Here is a 22,834-nt window from a genome sequence, read left to right as displayed (position 1 = left end):
TCATGGAATACTATTACATTATCCTTGAGTACTTCAGAATCGGAGGAAACGTTCTCAATTGGTTCAAGGGATTCCTAACCACACGATCATACCAAGTGACATCTAATTCGATCACTTCAGCCACATGGATACCTGAATGTGGAGTCCCACAGGGATCCCCCCTCTCGCCGACACTATTCAACTTAATGATGATACCCTTGGCCAAATCATTATCAAACCAAAACCTCAACCCATACATATACGCAGACGACGTAACGATCTACATCCCATTCAAACAAGATCTACAGGAAATTTCTAATGAAATCAATCAAAGTCTCCATATCATGCATACATGGGCGGATGCATTTCGGTTGAAACTCAATGCAGAAAAAACCCAATGCCTAATACTCACCTCTCAACATAACAAGAACAAATTCACCGCCATCAATACACCAAATCTGAACCTTCCAGTTTCAGACACCCTAAAAAATCTTTGGAGTTACCATCGATCGACACCTAACACTTGAGAACCATGCGAAAAACACAACCAAGATGTTCCACTCCAAGTGGAAATTAAAAAGAGTAAGACCTTTCTTCCCAAGGAATGTTTTCCGTAACCTGGTACAATCAATGGTGCTTAGTCATCTAGACTACTGCAATGCACTCTATGCCGGCTGTAAAGAGCAAATAATCAAGAAACTTCAGACAGCCCAGAACACTGCAGCCAGACTCATATTTGGCAAAACAAAATATGAAAGTGCTAAACCCCTACGAGAAAAACTACACTGGCTCCCACTTAAAGAACGCATCACGTTCAAAATATGCTCCCTAGTTCACAAAATCATTCACGGAGATGCACCAGCCTACATGTCAGACCTGATTGACTTACCACCCAGGAATGCCAAAAGATCATCCCGCACATTCCTTAATCTGCACTTCCCTAACTGCAAAGGTCTGAAATACAAACTAATGCACGCGTCAAACTTTACCTACATGAACACACAGTTATGGAATGCATTGCCGCGCAACTTAAAAACGATTTACGAATTAATGAACTTCTGCAAACCACTGAAGACCCATCTGTTTAACAGGGCATACCACAAAGACCAACAAATATGAATATACACAACTCCTCCACATATATTCAGAGCTGTCTTACAATATATGCTTGTTATACCACTATCATGTCTTATCACTATCATGTTACCCAAGATCCTTCTGTAACACTAAATGTCTATTTTCTAATGTATTTCCACTATTCATGATTATTGTAAGCCACATTGAGCCTGCAAAGAGGTGGGGAAATGTGGGATACAAATGCAATAAATAAATAAATAAAATACGTGTGTTTTGGAAACGCTTAGAATCATTTTTCAGCACACCTGTAAAAAAACCTGCCTTTTAAAAATATTTGCTGAAAATGGATGTGCGGCAAAATGAAAATTGCCGCGTGTCCCTTTTGGGGTCTGACCCTACCTCCAGCCATTGACCTAGTGGTAAAGTCTGCCACAGTAACTGGGCGGTAATGACCTACGTGCACCAAAAATGAAATTACCGCAAAAGCCACATGGTAGCCGGGTGGTAACTAGACGCTTATGCAGCTTAGTAAAAGGGCCCCTATAGAAACACACAAAGGAATACATATGGAACCTTTCCATGGGCAGGAGCGTCTCTTGTTATACCCCTTATGACATGCTGGAAAGGAAAAGAAACCTTGGGCAAAGATTACCACTAGAAATTCCAGATTCTAAAATTCATCCACTTTGCTGTAAACATTTTATGAATCAGAGCTTGTTACCTGCTGTTGTGAATGATGTCTGGCCATCAGAAGAAATGCTAGGAGTTGGTGAATGTGCGTCTAAAGTTGTATCATTCATTTGTGTAGAACTATTGCTCTGATCATCTGCTCCTCCAGGTAAGGTGGTGTGTAGAGGTATTGCACTTGTGACAGAAGAATCATTATTTTCAGAGTCATTGTCATCACTAGTAGGAGCATCAAATGTAGCATCTGTGTTACTAGAATTGTGTATGTATGTCTCTGATACAATCATAGCTGGTGTTGGGATGATGTCTTTGGTAACTTTTCCAGGCACAGCGTCACTGGTGGCATTCTCTATACTCGTTTGATATTCAGTGGTATCACAAATAATATTCTTTACTTCAATCAAGCAACCTAAAAAGGAAATAAAGTGGAATAAAAATGACATGAGGTACTCATATTACACCAATATCTGATCAGCTCAACGCGGATTATAAAGCAAAGAGAAGTGGGAATAGTCCAGAGAATTATAAACCGATACTAGAAATAGACAAAAAATAAACCGAAACAGATACTAGAAATAGACAAAAATGAACTTTCAATACTTGACTACTTCACCTACTCTGTCAACTACTGAACTTTAATGCGATACCACTTGATTTCTTATTCCGGAAAAGAATCTTTAACACTTGACTGCTTAATTTACTTTGTCATGTACGAACTTTACTACAAAACCACTCTGTATTTCTTGATCCGGAATTGGCGATCGCCATTACGGTACAATGTAAGCCACATTGAGCCTGCAAATAGGTGGGAAAATGTGGGGTACAAATGCAACAAATAAATAAATAAACAAACAAACAAACAAACAAACATTAACATTCAATAAAAACAATAAAATCTGGTATATTAACTCAAATACTTTCAAAAGAGCCAAGTCTTCAACTATTTCCTAAAAGTCAAATAGACTGAAAGATATCCAAGCTCCCTCAGTAAACAATTCCAAACACTAACTGACAAGTAAAAGATGATTAAAAATCAGCTACTGAATACCTTTAGAGGAAGGAAAATGCAATATAAGGGGAGCTCTTAATTTCGTCAACATTTTCACAGTGGGATGGATGATATGAGAATACATATAATATGGTGCAAGGCCATGAAATATTTTAAATAATAGTGTACAAAGCTTAAACATAATCCTAGCATGGACAGCTTGCCAATGAGCTCTAATTAAATGAGGAGTAGCACTCTCGTATTTCCCAACAGAATAAACCAGCCTAACAGCTTCATTCAATAGATAGAAGGATATAAATAGAAATAAAACAGTAAAAAGTAAAATAAGGTGATACATTTTTTATTGGACTAACTTAATATATTTATTGACAAGCTTTTGATAAGAAGATAAGAATAGCCATACTGGGTCAGACCAATGGTCCATCTAGCCCAGTATCCTGCTTCCAACAGTGACCAATCCAGGTCAAAATTACTTGGCAGAAACCCAATTAGTAGCAACATTCCATGCTACCAATCCCGGGGCAAGCAGTGGCTTCCCCATGTCCATCTCAATAACAGACTATGGACTTTTCCTCCAGGAACTTATCCAAACTTTCTAAAAACCCATATATGTTAACCGCTTTTACCACATTCTCTGACAGTGAGTTCCAGAGCTTAACTATTCGTTGAGTGAAAAATATTACCTTCAATTTCTTTAAAAAACATTTCCATGTACTTTCATTGAATGACCCCTGGTCTTTGCACTTTTTGAAAGAGTGAAAAATCGTTTCACGTCTACCCATTCTACACGTCAGGATTTTATAGACCTCAATCATATCCCTCCTCAGCCATCTCTTTCCATGATGAATAGCTCTAACGTCTTTAGCCTTTCCTCATATGGGAGGAGTTCCTTCCCTTTTATCATTTTGGACAATCATCTTGGAACCTTTTCTAATTCCGCGATATCTTTTTTGAGAATTGAACGCAATACTCATGGTGAGGTCACACCATGGAGCAATATAGAGGCTTTATAATATTCTTGATCTTATTTTGCATCCCTATCCTAATAATTCCTAGCATACTGTTTGCTTTTTTTGGCTGCCACTGCACACTGAGCAGAAGATTTCAGTGTATTCTCTAAGATGATACCTAGATCTTTTTCTTGAGTGTTGGCTTCCAAAGTGAACCCTAGCATCAGGTAACTATGATTTGGACTATTCTTCCCAATGTGCATCACTTTACATTTGTCCACATTAAATTTCATCTGCCATTTGGATGTCCAGTCTCCCAGTTTCCTAAGGTCTTCCAGCAATTTTTCACAATCCGCATGTGTTTTGACAATTTTGAATAGTTTTTTGTCATCTGCAAATTTAATCACCTCACTTGTCGTTCCATTTTCCAGATCATTTATAAATATGTTAAATAGCACTGGTCCCAATACAGATCCCTGCGGCACTCCACTATTCATCCTCTTCCTTTGAGAAAAATGGCCATTTAACCCTACCCTCTGTTTTCTGTCCAATAACCAATTCCTAATCCACAGAAGGACATTACCTCCTATCCCATGGCTTTTTAATTTTCTCAGGAGTCTCTCATGAGGTACTTTGAAAGCAGAACCTTCTTCTTCAGGTCAGGAATGAGCAAAAGATGACAATATCAAATATTTAAATGAAATATAATAGCAACCACACTACTACCATAGGCTTCATCAAAAGGAACTTACAAGCACATCTGTATAAGTTGCCTATTATGAATTCAAAAAAGAAGCTCTCTTTGGCACAATGTAGCACTACAGTGAGCACTAGCAGTAAATTTGAGAGACTGAGATCATACTCCACATACCCTGTCTTAGGAGTGAGGTTGATGTCTGTCATGGTAGGTGCAAAAGTAACCCATTTGGAGAAATTGCCCTCCCCCTTTTATCCCAGTTGGAAGGAGGCAGAGAATGAACTGTGTGCAGGAACACCGTGGTCAGACCCTACAGGGAAGTCTTACAGAATAGGACTACCACCGAAACAGTAGACAGAAGAGTGATCAGGAAATGGGCCAAGGTCAGGGCTGGCAGAGCGTATTCATATGTGGAAGGTAGGCAAGGGTCAGATACCAAAGATTGGCTGAATTAGAGCACCGAGGAAAGTGCAAGTGATACCTATCTGAGGGTGAGGTAGAATGGCAGCTCCATACATAGGCAGTTGGTGGCTCACCTGTTTGAGGAGACTAAAGTGGGTGGGGCCAGGGGCGAGGCCTAAGTCTATGATTGTCTAGTAACATGCAGAAAGAAAGGTCTGCAAAATATACAGGATGAGGCAAAAAAAAAAAGTAAACCTAGACTTTTTTTGTTGTTTTCTCAGCAAGTGCTTGGAAATTTCAACATGAAATTTGACAACTTTATTTGTTGTTACTATCTATGTTTATTTGCCAAGTGCAATGAGATTATCTTTAAACATGGTGACGTTTAGGACTTTTTAGCGTGACCACCCAGCAATTTTTATCCATTCAAAAATGTTTGCACTGTAAAAATACTATTATTTGAAACAAAAAAAAATGGGATACCAGCTTACTGCTAATGATGTCAGTTACGTAGATGTTTGTCTGGGGAGCAATATTGGAGGCCTATCACAAGCTTTACCCAAAGCCACAAGCAATCGCCTAGCTCAAGGAAGTGCGGCAGATGATCTGGGGCCTGTGATTTCCCCATTCGTTTTCCTCTGCTTTTACTCAAAACTTAGGTTGGCCCTTAAATTTAAAACCTAATGAGAGAGGATGGACACTTTGAGCATTCACAGTGACTGCAAAATTCTGACCCGTTAATTGTATCCTTAGAATGATGTTATTTTACTGCTAGGTAGTAACGTTAAAATGTCAGTAACATCAACGTAGCTTAAAATAATTAGATGTTGCTTAATTGCAATACATAAGTATGATGACCAAATTTATTTTTATTTTGTTACATTTGTACCCCACGCTTTCCCACTCATGGCAGGCTCAATGCGGCTTACATGGGGCAATGGAGGGTTAAGTGACTTGCCCAGAGTCACAAGGAGCTGCCTGTGCTTGAAGTGGGAATCAACAGTCCACCACCCTAACCACTAGGCCACTCCTCCACTGTTGCTACTATTTGAGATTCTACATGGAATGTTGCTATTCCACTAGCAACATTCCATGTAGAAGTCAGCCCTTGCAGATCACCAATGTGGCTGCGCAGGCTTCTGCTTCGTGCAGGACGTCAGACTCACAGAAACAGAAGCCTGCGCAGCCTTCTACATCGAATGTTGCTAGTGGAATAGCAACAATCCATGTAGAATCTCCAATAGTAGCAACATTCCATCTAGAATCTCCAATAGTATCTATTTTATTTTTGTTACATTTGTACCCTGCGCTTTCCCACTTATGGCAGGCTCAATGCGGCTTACATGGGGCAATGGAGGGTTAAGTGACTGCCCAGAGTCACAAGGAGCTGCCTGTGCCTGAAGTGGGAATCAAACTCAGTTCCTCAGTTCCCCAGGACCAAAGTCCACCACCCTAACCACTAGGCCACTCCTCCACTGTTGCTACTATTTGAGATGGAATGTTGCTATTCCACTAGCAACATTCCATGTAGAAGTCGGGAAGTTGGCCCTTACAGATTACCAATGTGGCCGCACAGGCTTCTGCTTCTGTGAGTCTGACGTCCGGACGTCAGACTCACAGAAACAGAAGCCTGCGCAGCCTTCTACATGGATTGTTGCTAGTGGAATAGCAACATTCCATGTAGAATCTCCAATAGTAGCAACATTCCATCTAGAATCTCCATTATTTTTGTTACATTTGTACCCTGCACTTTCCCACTCATGGCAGGCTCAATGTGGCTTACATGGGGCAATGGAGGGTTAAATGACTTGCCCAGAGTCACAAGGAGCTGCCTGTGCCTGAAGTGGGAATCAAACTCAGTTCCTCAGTTCCCCAGGACCAAAGTCCACCATCCTAACCACTAGGCCACTCCTCAAAGTGGTTGTTGAGAAAATGGCAAAAAACTCTAGAGGCTCACTTTTTTTTTTTGCCTCACCCTATACATATGAAATGCCAAAGAATAAAGTGGCAAGAAAATTGAATAGTGTAAATTTCAGTAGATACAGTATTAACTAGTGAAAAAAAGAAACAAAACAAATAGGACAGCGACAAGATCTCTACACAGACACGACACGCTAGCAGAATACTACACTTTGGCCACACATAAAAAACACATGACACAACAAATGTGACACAAGGGACCAGAGATCAAAAAGAGATATGACCACAAAAAACTGAACTGAAAACCTCAAAAAGTCAGGCTTGGCATACGCCATTACTAGAGAAATTGAAACCGAACTGCAAAATATCAGAGATGCACATTTACAGAAGCTGACATATCCCAATTAATAAATTCAGAATAAAATACCTTTTACGTTACCTTTGTTGTCTTGAGTATTTTATTTTTCTATTCGCATTGGTTCCATGCCTCTTTTCTGGGTTTCTCTGTTTTTTTCTTGTCTTTGCAATGTCTCCTGTCCATTTGACATTTCTTCTCTCTCCATGTCCACCATCCTTCTTCTACATCCTTATTCATCCTGTCTAACATCTCCCCTCTGTGTGCCTATTCCTATCCTTCCTCCAGTTTTTGCCCTCTCAGTGTCCCGATCCAGCCCTTATATTCAGTGTTTCCCCCCTTGTGTCTCACGCTCTCCTGCATTCCCCCTCTGTGTGTCTCTCCCTGTAATCAGCCCTATCCTCCATCCCATGTCCAGTATTGCCCCTCTGTGTCTTTATCCCCCCCAAGTCCAGCATTGCCCCGCTGTGTGTCTATCCTTTCTCACTCTATACCTAGCATCTCTCCTCTGTCTCCCTGTCCCTATACTCCCTCCATGCCCATTACTTCTCTATCTTCCTATCCCTATGTCCTTTCCATGCTCAGCATCACTTCTCTCTCTCCTTATCCCTTCCCTCTCTCTTCCCTTCTTCCCACACCCCCGCCCTAGGGCCAGTATCTCTCTCTTTATCTTCACCCTCCTGGGTCTCCAGTGTTTCTATGTCTCTCTTTCATCCAACATCTTTTCCCCTTTCTTCCCCTCCCCTGGTCTCTCTATCTATCTCTTCTCCCCCTCCCCAAGCCGGTCCAGCATTTCTCCCTCCCCCTTTCCCATCCAGCACCTTTTCCTGTCTGCCTATCTGTCCCTCCCTTCACTCCCCCCAGTCCAGCAATTAGTTCTCCTTCCCCTGATAAAGCCCCTCACTCTCGCCTGCAGGTCCACCATTTCCCTACTTTCCTTCCCCCCTCTGCAGTTCCAGCATCTCTCCCTCCATCCTGCTGCCTGTAGCCCACAGCCCAAAAATGCTGCTAACCTGCTTTGATTGCTGCCAGTAGAGGCACTACAGTGATTGAAAGGAGCTGCCTCAGGGTCTCGGTCTTCCCTGTGATGCATCCTGCCTCTTCTGAATGCAACTTCCAGTTCAGTGTGGGCAGGATGTATCACAGGGAAGACTGAGACACTGAGGCAGCTCCTTTCAATCACTGCGATGCCTCTACCATCAGCAATCAAGGCAGGGTAGCAGCATTCATGGCAGGAGAGAGGGAGAGCTGTTGGCAGCTGGAGTGGCCCTGAAGCTGACAGCAGCCTGGGACAGTGCCTGGTGGTGGGCTCTAGTGCCTTGCTGTGCTGTGCACTGGGGCTGCTAACAGTTTTTAAACACATAGTGCTCTTGCTGCTGGGATGGCTCACACTCCTCAAGCCTCTTATATGGGGCGCCTATGGCTCCAGGGTTTAAATACATATAGGGAGCCAAGCAGAGAAGATGCATACATAAGAACTAATCAGACCAGAGTGCATCTTCAGTGGGTCAGTTGGGGCCACTCGCATCATCAGGCCGTGGCTTGAAGCAGTATAAAAGGCAGGAAGAATCCACAGTTGACTTCTTATGAGTTCCTGGGGGGGGGGGGGGGGGGGGGGTAAATACATGACAAAATTCCCACAAGTATTTTACAGTTGTGGGTACTAAAGTGAACACAACAGAGGTCAGTTGGCTCTACATTTTCAAAACGAACTTAGGTGCATTTTCATTTAGAAAATCTGCTTGTAAGTCCATGGGTACAAAATACCTGTAGACCTGCAATCTCTATGGGATCTTTGAATACTGCCATTGGGAAGGCAATTATTAAAAGCCATTTGAAAAGTGTGGGGTCCTTTTACTAATGTGTGCCAAAAAATGGCCTGCGCTGTTGTAGGTGCGTGTATTGGACGCACACAGGTCCATTCTTCAGCGTACATTGTTTTTCATTGAAAACATTAGTCTGCACTTTCCGCCTCTGGTGTAAACTCCACAGATAAAGCACCCAAAAACTTTTCCTCTAAACATAGATTTAAATTTACCCATTAGGATGGTAATTTCATAACAGGCCACCTAATTTGTGTGGAAGGTATGTGCATAAGCCACACCCTTTTTACTACTACTACTACTACTACTACTACTTAGCATTTCTATAGCGCTGCCAGGGTTACGCAGCGCTGTACAAGTTTAGACAAGGGGAAGGACAGTCCCTGCTCAAGAGAGCTTACAATCTAAAGGTAATAAGCTATGTAGTCAGTGTAGGTATCAGGAATGGGGAAGGTGGTTAGGCGCCAAAAGCAAGGGAGAAGAGATGGGCCTTGAGTAAGGACTTGAAAATGGGCAGGGAGGGTGCACGGCGTATGGGCTCAGGAAGTTTGTTCCAGGCATAAGGTGAAGCGAGGCAGAAGGGGCGGAGTCTGGAGTTAGCGGTGGTGGAGAAGCTTTACCTCTCCACTCCCGACATCACAGTTGAAACCCAGGCCAAAGTTTCAGCCTGCCTTTCCGACATCGCTGCCTGGATGTCCAACCGGCATCTGAAACTGAACATGGCAAAGACTGAGCTCCTTATCTTTCCACCCAAACCCTCTTCTCCTCTTCCCCCACTTTCCGTCTCTGTTGACAACACCCTCATCCTCCCCGTCTCTTCAGCACGCAATCTCGGAGTCATCTTCGATTCCTCCCTCACCTTCTCTGCCCATATCCAACAGACAGCTAAGACCTGTCGCTTCTTCCTCTATAATATTAGCAAAATTCGCCCCTTCCTCTCTGAACAGACCACCCGCACCCTCGTCCACTCACTCGTTACCTCTCGTCTTGACTATTGCAACCTTCTCCTCGCTGGCCTCCCGCTTAGCCACCTATCCCCCCTTCAATCTGTCCAAAATTCCGCCGCACGTCTTATCTACCGCGTGAACCGATACTCTCATATCACCCCCCTCCTTAAGTCTCTTCACTGGCTCCCAATCCACTACCGTATACAGTTCAAGCTTCTTCTATTGACCTTCAAGTGCACTCAATCTGCTGCCCCCCATTACCTCTCTACCCTCCTCTCCCCGTATGTTCCCACCCGTAACCTCCGCTCTCAGGACAAATCACTCCTATCTGTACCCTTCTCCACCACCGCTAACTCCAGACTCCGCCCCTTCTGCCTCGCAGCACCTTATGCCTGGAACAGACTTCCTGAGCCCATACGCCATGCGCCCTCCCTGCCCATCTTCAAGTCCTTACTCAAGGCCCATCTCTTCTCCCTTGCTTTTGGCACCTAACCACCTTCCCCATTCCTGTTACCTACACTGACTGCGTAGTCTATTACCGTTAGATTGTAAGCTCTCTTGAGCAGGGACTGTCCCTCCCCGTGTTTAAACTTGTACAGCGCTGCGTAACCCTGGCAGCGCTATAGAAATGCTAAGTAGTAGTAGTAGTAGTAGTACAGATAGGAGTGATTTGTCCTGAGAGCGGAGGTTACGGGTGGGAACATACGGGGAGAGGAGGGTAGAGAGGTAATGGGGGGCTGCAGATTGAGTGCACTTGAAGGTCAATAGGAGAAGCTTGAATTGTATACGGTAGCGGATCGGGAGCCAGTGAAGCGACTTGAGGAGAGGGGTGATATGAGAGTATCGGTTCACGTGGTAGATAAGGGAAAGGCTGCACGTATCCACAGTGGAAGCAGAGGGTGATGGATAGAAAGGAAATGGCAAAGCTAGAAGGAGTTGCCAGGTGAATATGGCGTCTGACATAATTAGATTTAAAGGGCAGCCATCTTTACAAATTTGTCTTTCTCCAATTCACTATAGCGAAGGTAAAATATAGCGTGGAGGCTCTTCAGTATCTACCAACGTCTACACAATGGGTAACTTCTTTCTCTTTCTCACCAGATATTAATGGAGACCACAGACCCTGAGGCAGGTTGTCGAAACGCTGGCCACCGTAGGTCGTGGTTAGAATTCCAGGTGGTGGAAAGACCACAAGACTCGCAACAAGAAGTGATACAAGTAGAGAATAAGTGAGCAACAATACAAGCTAAGTAATCTATAAGACTCGTTAAGATTGCATGCTCACAATAACAACTAATGCAAAAGAGTTTTTTTGGCCGATGATGAAGAAGTCCAGCCCCTGAAGCTATAATAAAGCTGGGGGCTTCTCGAGGCCTTTTTCTCTCAAAATACGTCTAGTGTTCAAACAAAGATTGCTATAACTTGACAGCAATATACTTTTGCCAAGAGATTTCCCTATTTTTCTAGGTGAATATATCTCCATTTTATTAGCATCTAGTATTCTGGGTACTGACACAAATGAAAGTAGATAATGTAATGGGGCCTTACACCTATGTCATCCTAGAATAGTGATGAAGCTCAAGAAGGACTGGCGGAATGCTTCACAGCCCTGTTCAACTTATCACTTGAAAAAGGAGAGGATCCAAGAGACTAGGGAAGAGCGATTGTAGTTCCACTCGACAAGGAAGTGAAAAAGGAAGAAGCAAAGGAAAACAAAAACAAAACACTGACCTGTCTGCATTAGTGGTGGTCCAAATACTGGAAACACTACTGAAAGCTAGAAGAGTGAAAACCCTTGAAATTAGGGGGTTACGAGATTCTAGCAACACAGTTTAAGAACAATGGCCCATTGAGTCCATCATCCTGTCTGACAGTTGCCAACCCAAGTCACAAGTACCTGGCAGGATCTCTCAAAGAGTAGATTTATCCTTGTTGCTCACTCCCAGGGTTAAATGGTGACTTTTCAAAGCCTACTTGGCTAATAATGATTCTTGGAGTTTTCCTCCAGGAACTTGGCTAAATCCCTTTGAAATCCAGAAAACTTAGATTCCTTGATCATATCCAACAGCAAAATATGCTACACTTTAAATGTGTGTTGAAGAAAACAATACTTTTTTCAATTTATTTTAAATTTGATACCACTGAGCTCCACCCCAACGCCCTCCACCATTTGCCTTTTGCCTCCTTAGGCCAGCCATGGAGAAACCACTGTCAATGGTCCTTCTTACTAAACCCTTGACAAAGAATATGTTTTTTTTTTTTTTTTACTTTTATCACTTATGAATGAGATCCATGGTAAGAAAAACTTTAAATGTCCATGAATACTGTGGAAAAAGTGAAACTGAGGGAAGCCCAATACAATTATGATGACGTGAAACATCCTTTACATGTTCAACAGAGTATGCCAGAAAGCTCTAGGAGCTCTGAGTTGAACATTACATTTGGACTGCAACTGATGAAATCATCCAAGAGTAGGGTAAAAGGGTGACGAAAATGATAAACGGGATGGGACGACTTCCCTATGAGGAAAGGCTAAAGCACCTATGGCTCTTCAGCTTGGAGAAAAGACGGCTGAGGGGAGATATGATAGAGGTCTATAAAATAATGGGTGGAATGGAACGGGTAGACGTGAATCACTTGTTTACTTTTCCAAAAATACTAGGACTAGAGGACACGAGATGAAGCTACAAAGTAGTAAATTTAAAACGAATCTGAGAAAATATTTCTTCACTCAACATGTAATTAAACTCTGGAATTCATTGCCAGAGAATGTAATAAAAGCAGTTAGCTTAGCAGGGTTTAAAATGGTTTGGATAGCTTCCTAAAGGAAAAGTCCATAGACCATTATTAAAATGGACTTTGGGAAAATCCACTGCTTAATTACTACTACTACTACTACTATTAAACATTTCTATAGCGCTACTAGACTTACGCAGCGCTTAATTCTAGGATAAGCATCATAAAATTTATTGTACTGTTTTGGGATCTTGCCAGGTACTTGTGACCTGGATTGGCCACTGTTGGAAGCTGGATGTTGGGCCATACTACTACTACTACTACTATTTAGCATTTCTATGTGCTTATGTCATGAATTTGACATACCACCTTTCTGTGGTACAAGTTACAACCAAAGTGGTTTACATTTATTACATTCATGTGATTAGAAAGAGGAAGAAACATCACTATAGCCTTACATGGAAGGAATACCCACTGAGATCCAACATGATTTGATGGATAAAGAAGAGTCTCTAAACCCTACCACTCTTTAATGGCACCAGTACTCCACTTCCAATGATTTTGTACCCTTTTCCCTCCTTCTCCCTTAAGGCCACTGTTCCTCTACAGTTCCACTCTCCTACCTTACTGCTACTGGTCTTTCACACCCTCTCCAAAGTCACAGCTTTACCACACACTCCCTCTCATCACTTCCCACTATTCCTTAACCATCTAACTATTCTTCACCCCTTTCCTTATACATGGGATCAGTTCTTTCACATTCCTACCTTTGAATCCTCCTGATCTCTGCTTTTCCACCCTCTTCCACAGCTCATCTAATTCTTATGCAACACAACCACTATCATTACATCATTAAGGCATGGCTTTTCACATTGCTTGTGGCTGTGTAATGGGAGGGCCTGTGATTTTATGAACTTAATAATTTATTTGTGTTTTATTGTGTGGATTATGGTGTTTATGCTTTATTTATGAATCTTGTGTATGCGATGATGGAAACCAGACTAACACGGCTGGTATCTGTATAAGCAGTTTATAAGTTGTTAAGATAAAAATAAGTAAATAAATAAAAATTTCCAGCTCTGTACTGAGTACCACCAGCAAGGGAACCCTTCCCCACAGCCACCATTCCTCTACTAATGACCTGATGAATCCTTCATTCTTTCATCTTGTCTTCAGGACTAGTGGGGGAACAGTCCAGGAAAACCTGCAGGGATGAAGGCAGCTGTGAACTTTGGTACTGTACTTATTGGGCACAGGATAGAAGGAGATTCTGCTGCAGTCAGGCAGCAACGAAAGGGACTGTATAGTCCCACAAGTAAGTAGAATCTACTGAGTTCCACACAGCCAGGTGAAGAAGGAAGAACCATAGAGTTCCACTGTTGTCTTTCCCCCATCACCCAGCTTCTACTAATCATTTTTGCTCCTTCTTTCCTTCATACTACCATATCTCTTCCAACCATCCCTCCTCCAATCTGCTGCTGGCACTCCACTATTTGCGGGCAAAAGTCCTCTTTAAAAATGTATTTTTATTTATTTATTTTGCTAGAAAACTGTTCATTCATCTCTCTCGCCACAACCTGTTGATCCTCCACTCATGCCTATTCTCCATCCTGCTTCTCATGCTTATAAGCTCCCACTGCTCCATGTATTCTCCTCCTAGATTGACACTCCTCCAAGCCAAACCCTGCTACTGGTTTCTCTTACAGTTTGACTCTGCTCTTCATTCTTGCTACTGCCAAACCCTGTTCCTGCTTCCTGCTAAAACTAAAATTCTGTTCCTGGTTCTTGCTATAGCCAAAGCTCCGTTCTTGGTTCCTGCTACATCCAAAGCTCAGTTCCTGTTTCTTGCTATAGCCAAAGCTCCGTTCCTGGTTCTTATTATAGCCAAAGCTCTGTTCCTGGTTTCTGATACAGTCAAGATCCATTCCTGTTCCTGCCAAACCAAGTCCTGTTCCTGGTTCCTGTTCTAACCAAGCCAAGTCTGGCTACTGCCTTGTCTATAGTATTGTTTCTGTTTGTTCCTGTTGCCCAGCTCCTGTCCTGCTTTGTCTGCCGAGTCTTGTGTCTGGATCCAGTTCTTGCCCTGTCTTGCCGTGTCTGAACCCAGTTCTAGTCTTGTTCCTGTGTCTTGCCGTGTTCCTGTCTGGGTTCAGTTCTAACCCTTTGCTTTCTTGTCTTGTTTGGATCCAGCTTCTGTCTTATTTGTTTGCTTTGTCCAGTTGTGTTTAGCCTTGCCTCATCTTGTCTTGTCTCATCCAGTCCAGTCCTGTCCAGATCCATTCCATTCCTTGCCTTGTCCTTGTTTTGCTTTGCTGGACCTAGTTTTAATCTAGTTCCGTGTCTTGCCTTGTTCTGCCTTGCCTTGTATTGCCTGGGTCCCAGTCCCAGTTTTAATCTAGTTCTGAGTCTTGCCTTGTCCTGTCTGGGTTCCAGTTCTAGCCCCTTTGCCTTGCTTTCCTTGCCTCGCCTGGATCCGGTCCTGTCTTGTCTATTGTACCTTGTTGCCTCTGTCTTGCCTTGTCTAGTCTGGTTTATTCTAGTTTTGTCTTGTCTAGCCCAGTCTTGTCTTGCCTTGCTTAATCCTGTCTTGTTCTGACTCCTGCCCTGTGCCAGCCCAGGTGACTTGTCTGCCACAGCTCCGGCTGCGTTCCAAGTGCTCACCATACCTGAATCCGTGACGGTATTTAAGTATCTCCTGAATTCCTTGGTAAGATGCAGTGGCGTAGGAATGGGGGGGCGGTGGGGCGGTCCGCCCCGGGTGCACGCCGCTGGGGGGTGTCGGCTCCGCCAGTTCCCTGCTCCCTCTGCCCCGGAACAGGTTACTTCCTGTTCCAGGGCAGAGAGAGCAAGGAACCAACGGAGCCAACGCAGCTCCCAGCGATGTGCACTTGGGGGCGGATTTGTCCTCTCGCCCGCCCCTCGCTTCCAAATCAAGTAAGAATGCGCTCTGGAGGGGGGGAGGGTGCACGCCGAGTGGGGGCGCCGTGCTGCACCCAGGGGGGGGGGGTGCACAGCGGCGAACCGCCCCGGGTGTCAGCCGCCCTCGCTACGGCACTGGTAAGATGTCTACATATCACTAGGTACTAGATGCATTTGTTAACCTGCTGAAATCTGGTTTGCTGAATTTGTTGCCTTAATTTTAAAGACTTTATTTCCTAATAACTATTGCATAAAATCTATTCTTCTGTGATCTCTTCATCTAACTTTGCAAGAGACTCTGACTAGGGCAAGGATGCAACTGACAGGAAGCTCATCCTCTCTGGATTCCCTCAATGGCTCTCTTTACTGGTTCATTGAAAACAATTTTCCAGGGACACCCAACAAAAAATATGAGAGCGATATTTAGCAGTGATCATATGGGCAGTGGACCCTCCTTTCCTTCTTGTAATGTAATAAACTTGCCTCTTTTTGAACTCAGACTACCATCTTATACATCATAAATAGAGGTCTATGCCAAAAAGAGAAAGCACAGTATGTAGAAAAAAAAAAACCCTTATCAACTTCGTGCATATGCTTGCATGCAGCTTGGCTTAAAGATGCAACATTGTGAAGATAACAGCTTTTTTGGGGAGGTCTTGTCTGATCATTTCTCGTCTCCTTGCCTGCTGTTCTAATGATAGAGCAATCAGTGATCTGCTACTGGACAAATGTTGCAGTTCTTTTCAAAGGTTTCCATTGCCCTTCTTCATAACATGTTTTATCATGTCTTTCAACAGTTCGTCTTAACAGTTAAATCTTGAAAGACAGCAGTTTGATGCGAACTCTTCTTAAGTCCAAGATAATTTGGATTTAGCTCACACCTTTCTCTGGTAAAATAAGTATTTTTCCTCTACCTGGAGGCACGGGCGTAGCCAGATGGGTGATTTTGGTGTGCCTGAGCCCAAGGTGGGTGGTAATAGAATTTGTCTCCCCCCCCCCCCCCCACTTCCTGCCTGCCCACCAACTAAAAATATTAAATACTTGACCTGGTGGGAATCCCTAAACCTCACCAGCTGAAGATTTCCTCCTCCTTGGGCAGCTGAGACTCTTCCAAACAGCAGCTGGAAGCACCTGCCTCAAGCTGATGCTGCCACGGGCTGGCTGTGCATGTTCAGTGCTTGCGCATGTGCCAGTGGCGTTCCTAGGGGGGCTGACACCCGGGGCGGATCGCCGATGCACCCCGCCCCCAGGTGCAGCGCCCCCCCCCCGGAACAGCGTGACGCCCCCCTGGTGAAAGAACCCCCGATCCCCCGGCGAAAGAACCCCCCCGGTTGCACGCTGTTGGGGAGGGGGGTGCCACGCGCCTGCCGGCTCTTCGTTTTCATGCTCCCTCTGCCCCGGAACAGGAAGTAACCTGTTCCTGGGCAAAGGGAGCATGAAAACGAAGAGCCGACAGGCGCGCGGCACCTCCCCAGTGGCGTGCACCCGGGGCGGACCGCCCCCACCGCCCCCCCCCCCTGGTACGCCACTGGCATGTGCAAAAACTGAACATGTGTCGAGGGGCTGGTGTTGTCAGCTTGAGGCAAGTGCTGCTGGCTGCCATTTGGAAGAGAGCTGGCTGCCCAAGGAGGAAGAAATCTTCAGCTGGTGGGTTTAGGGATCCCCGCCAGTCAGGTTTGTACCTGGTTCAATGGAGGGTTAAATGAGTTGCCCAAGATCACATGGAATCACAACGGGATTTGAACTGGGCTTCCCTGGTTCTTAGCCCACTGCTGTAATATTAGGTTACTTCTCCACTCCTCACACTTTTTCCCTAGTAGCTCAAGGATGGTTACATTCAGGTACATTAGGTATTTTCTAGTTCTCAGAAGGCTTACAGTCTAACTGCTAGACAGTGGCGTAGCAAGGGCGGGGCGGTGGGGGCGGTGGGGGCGGTCCGTCCTGGGTGTCAACGGGTGGGGGGGTGCATCCGTCCACCCCCCTCCGGCGCAGCGCCTCCCCCCCCCCCCGACACGGTCCCCACCTGCCTACGAGCTCCATCCATCTGCAGCGCTGCTGTAAAGAAGAAATCGCTTCGTCGGCCCTTCCCTCACTCACAGTGTCCCGCCCTCTGACGTAACTTCCTATTTCCTCAAGGGCGGGACACAGTGAGTGAGGGAAGGGCCGACAAAGTGATTTCTTCTTTACAGCAGCGCTGCAGATGGATGGAGCTCGTAGGCAGGTGGGGACCGTGTCGGGATGGTGCTATGCCGGTGGGTGGGGGTGTCGACGCTGGTGTGTGTGGGGGGGGGGTGTTGTGTTGGTCTGCACCTGGGGGTGCAGCCGCCCCCGCTACGCCACTGCTGCTAGATCTACTAAAAGGCACTACTGCATGTTAGCATGCGTATTTTACACAAGTTCCAATTTTATGCAACAAGCCCTTTTAGTAATAATGCATGTCAGCTGCATTAGTGCATGCTACACACTTTATTAACTTTATCCTTAACTTGGTATCTGAGAAAATGGAGGATGAAGTGAGTTATCCAAGGTCACAAGGAGCATCAGTGTTGGCAGATAAAGACCTCAATGGTCCATCCAGTCTGCCCAACAGTCACATTCATTATCAATTCAAGATTAAATCAACAATGAACGCAGAAGCGTAGCGAGGGCAGCTGACACCCGGGGCGGTTCACCGCTGCGCCCTCCCCGGGTGCAGCACGGCGCCCCACCCCGGAGCGCGCAACCCCCCCTCCCAGAGTGCAGTCTTATCAAGGGGGGCGGGCGGGAGGACCGCTCTGCCCCGAGTGCAGTCGCTGGGAGCTGCATCGGCTCCGTTGGTTCCCCTGCTCTCTCTGCCCCCAGCGGCGTGCACCCGGGGCGGACCACCCCATCGCCCCCTTCCTACGCCACTGAATGAACGTGATATTATATACTTGGTCATGGTCTTTCTTTGTTATTTCTAGCCATAGACCGTAGAAGTCTGCCCAGCTCTGTTCTTATGTTCCAACTACTGGAGGTGCTGTCAAAGCCCACTCCAGCCTATCTGAATCCTGAACCCTGGGCTTCCTTTCTACCTGCTGCTCTAATCATTAGGCTATAACCTGCTGCTGAATATTTGCACTGAAACTCCACTTGCATTATTTTGAAATAAGCAATGAGGATGTATTATTTTACCCATGTCTTTTAACCTGCCGAACTATGATACCCATATACCCAGTTAGTACTTAGACGATCTGAGAGAAGAGGACATTTCTCTGGGTAAGTGAACATTATTTTGCTCTGTGCTTTGGTAACTGGACTTGGGAAAATCCACTGCTCATTTCTAGGATAAGCATCATAAAATGTATTGTACTTTTTTGGGATCTTGCCAGGTACTTGTGACCTGGATTGGCCATTGTTAGAAAGAGGATACTGGGCTTGATGGACCTTCGGTCTGTTCCAGTATGGCAATACTTCTGTACTTATGTAATTGGAGTATATAGCACTAAATGAAGAGGTGTATATATTAGGCATTTCAGATACCAGGTGGAAGGAAGACAATCAATGGGACACTGTGTTAGCAGGGTATAAATTATATTGCAATGATAGAGTGGATCAAATTGGGGAGGCGGGTTGTGCTGTATGTTAAAGAGGGAAATGAGTCAAACAATTAAACATTCAACATGAAACAGGTAGCAGCATGGAATGTTTATGGATAGAAATTTCAGGTATGAAGGGAAGGAGTATACTGGTAGGGCTGTACTACTCTCCGCCAGGACAGAACGAACAGACAGATGAACAAATGTTTATAGAAACTAGGAAAGCTGGCAAATTAAGCAACATTATAATAACGGGTAATTTCAATTATCCTAATATTGACTGGATGAATGTTATATCAGGGAGTGCTAGGGATGTAAAATTTCTAGATGTAATAAATGACTGCTGGAGCAACTGGTCCAGGAACTAATGAAAGGGGGAGCTATTCTGGATCTAATCCTTAGTGGAATGCTTCCGTATGAAGAAAGGCTAAAGAGGTCAGGGCTCTTCAGTTTGGAAAAGACAGGTATTAATCCGCAAACGAACCTTTTCCGTAGATGGGAAGGCAGTAGAACTAGAGGACGTGAAATGAGATTGAAGGGGGGGCAGACTCAAGAAAAATGTCAGGAAGTATTTTTTCATGGAGAGAGTGGTGGATACTTGGAATGCCCTCCCGCGGGAGGTGGTGGAGATGAAAACGGTAACGGAATTCAAACATGCGTGGGATAAACATAAAGGAATCCTGTTCAGAAGGAAGGGATCCTCAGAAGCTTAGCCTTGAATGGGTGGCAGAGCTGGTGGTGGGAGGTGGGGCTAGTGCTGGGCAAGACTTCTATGGTCTGTGCCATAAAAATGGCAGATACAAATCAAGGTAAGGTATACACAAAAAGTAACACATATGAGTTTATCTTGTTGGGCAGACAGGATGGACCGTGCAGGTCTTTTTCTGCCGTCATCTACTATGTTACTACCCAGCTTATTTTCGAAGGAGATCGCTGGCAATCTTCCGACACAAATCGGGAGATGGCCGGCGATCTCCTGAACCCGGCCAAATCGGTAGAATCGAAAGCCGATTTTCGCCGGCGCCAACTGCTTTCCGTCGCGGAGCCGGCCAAACTTCAAGGGGGCGTGTCCGTAGGGTAGCGAAGGCAGGATGGGGGCGTGGTCATGAGATGGCTGGCTTCGCCCGATAATGGAAAAAAGAAAGCTGGTCCTGACGAGCATTTCGCCGGCTTCACTTGGTCCCTTTTTTTTCAGGACCAAGCTTCAAAAAGGTGCCCCAACTGACCAAATGACCACCAGAGAGAATCGGGGATGACCTCCCCTTACTTCCCCAGTGGTCACCAACCCCCTCCCACCCAAAAAAAAATATATATTTTTTACAGCCTCTATGCCAGCTTCAAATGTCATACCCAGCTCCCTGACAGCAGTATGCAGGTCCCTGGAGCAGTATTTAGTGGGTGCAGTGCACTTCAGGCAGGTGGACCCAGGCCCATCCCCCTCTTCCTGTTACACTTGTGGTAGTAAATGTTAAGCCCTTCAAAACAGGGGCGTAGCTACGGGTGGGCCTGGCTGGGCCCAGGCCCACCCAATTTCAGCCCAGGCCCGCCGAGCGCCAGCGCCAGCCCCAGCACCCATTGCCGGCCACTGCTGCTTTTCCTGTTGAGCAGCAGGGCCGGCGCTACAAAAAGAAGAAGCGCTAACGGCGCTAAGGACGAGAAATGTTAAAAAAAAAAAAAAGCGCGGCACCGGCAGGCACTGTCTCGGCAGCCTTGAGACATTGGCTGCTGAGGCATTGGCTGCTGGCTCGCAGGCTCCTCCCGTCTGCGGGAGGAGCCTGCGAGCCAGCAGCCAATGCCTCAGCAGCCAATGCCTCAAGGCTGCCGAGACAGTGCCTGCCGGTGCCGCGCTTTTTTAAAAAAAAACATTTCTCGTCCTACGGTCCTTAGCGCCGTTAGCGCTTCTTCTTTTTGTAGCGCCGGCCCTGCTGCTCAACAGGAAAAGCAGCAGTGGCCGGCAATGGGAGCTGGCGCTGGCATGCAGGGCGGGCCTCGTCGAAGAAAAGAGGGAAAACATGGAAGGATGGGGAGAAAAAGAGGGAAAACATGGAAGGATGGGGAGAAAGAGGAAAAACTTGGAAGGATGGGGAGAAAAGAGGGAAAACAGATGGAAGGATGGCAGAGAATGAGGGAAAACATGGAAGGATGGGGAGAAAGAGGGAAAACATGGAAGGATGGGGAGAGAAAGAGGGAAAACGGATGGATGGGGAGAGAGACTCTGGATGGAAGGATGGGGAGAGAAAAGGGAGAGACTGGAAGGATGCAGAGAAAGGTGAGAGACTGGAAGGATGTGGAGAGAGAAGGGACACTGAACAGAAAAGGGTAGAGTGATACAGAGACACTGGTTAGAAAGAGGGAGAGAGACATTAGATGGAAGGATCAGGAGAGAGGATAGATGGATGGAAGGATGGGGAGAGAAAGAGGGAAGACGCTGGATGGAAGGGTAGGGAGAAAGAGGTGACACTGGACGGAAGGATGCAGAAAGAAAGAGGGGAGACTACTGGAAGGATGGGGCGAGAGAGGGGAGACTGGAAGGATGGGGAGAGAAAGAAGAGAGCTGCTGGATGGAAAAGGAGAGTAGTGAAAGACTGGAGAATAAGAGGAAGGGGCATGGGGAGAACAAGGGTGAGAAAAAGATGAAAAGCCATAAGTAGATGAAGGAAATTAAAGAATGGATAGTAAGAATGAATTAAATCAGGACAGAGAGAGAGAGGCAGAAAAATATTGAAGAAAGCAAAGAAAAAGGAGAGAAAAATGAGAAATGGCCAGGAATCCGTGGCAGAAGAGTTAAGCGAAAACGAAGGAAAGCAGAATCTAGAGACTGGGAGCGACACAATGAAAAAAAGTAAATGGCCATACAAGAAAGGTAAAGAAAATAATTTTATTTTTAATTTAGGATAAAGTAATATGGTACCTGTGTTAATGAAGTTTCAGAGACCAATACTTCCTTCCTTAGGTCAGGCGAGGATACCGTAACAGCATTATACTGACCTGAGGCAGGAGGTTTTGGCCTCTGAAAGCTCATTGAAAAGGGTGTTAGGCTATTAAATAAATTTTCTGAAATCTGATGCACTGAAAAGCAGCACTTTACCCTGTGTGACAAATGCATCTGAGGCTTTTGCAACTACATTCAAAGCGGTTTACATATATTCAGGTACTTATTTTGTACCAGGGGCAATGGAGGGTTAAGTGACTTGCTCAGAGTCACAAGGTGCTGCAGTGGGTAATTGAACTCAGTTCCCCAGGATCAAAGTCCACTGCGCTAACCACTAGGCTACTCTGAGGTAGGTAGGAGAAAAACTGAGACAGAATTCAAAAAGGCATGGGATAAACAGAGGACCTCAATCTAGGAAGAGAATGGGACCAATGCAAAACAATTGGCAGAGCCTCAGGTATAATCCTTAACAAAGGTACAAAGGAGATAACCTGCATTTCTTCACAGAACGACAAGTACAACTGTAGCCACCATGCTGGGCAAACTAGATGGACTATGCTAGTCTTTATCTGCCACCTACTTCTATGTTATCTACTGTTATATGTTACCCCAGAAATGTCTACGCATATATCATATAACTGTAGGTGGGATGTTTCTGTCAACTTTTGCCTCCAGGCAATTTTAGAAGGGCCTATTTAAATATATAAAAACACTCTTCCACATGCTGAAGTCTGTTATAAAATGTCTTCAGGAAATTTTAGCTTGTTTATATTGTAGAAATGTAGCTATGGGTGGGCCTGGGTCCATCCACTTTCATCTCAGGCCCACCTAGGGTTACCATATG

The 22,834-nt window shown here is 45.2% G+C and overlaps 1 protein-coding gene across 1 annotated transcript in view; it reads right to left on the bottom strand.

The window, feature by feature from the left end:
* The window catches only part of LOC115462700, a 68,405-nt gene that overhangs the window by 32,592 nt on the left and 12,979 nt on the right, over nt 1-22,834 (bottom strand). Inside the window, exon 2 of the mRNA XM_030192704.1 lies at nt 1,778-2,152. Within this exon, the coding sequence (XP_030048564.1) occupies nt 1,778-2,152 (375 nt within the window). The remainder of the gene's footprint in view (nt 1-1,777; nt 2,153-22,834) is intronic.

This window comes from Microcaecilia unicolor, chromosome 2 (genome assembly GCF_901765095.1).
Source record: "Microcaecilia unicolor chromosome 2, aMicUni1.1, whole genome shotgun sequence".
Classification (NCBI taxonomy): domain Eukaryota; kingdom Metazoa; phylum Chordata; class Amphibia; order Gymnophiona; family Siphonopidae; genus Microcaecilia; species Microcaecilia unicolor.
This window is presented reverse-complemented; position numbering and strand designations above follow the sequence as displayed.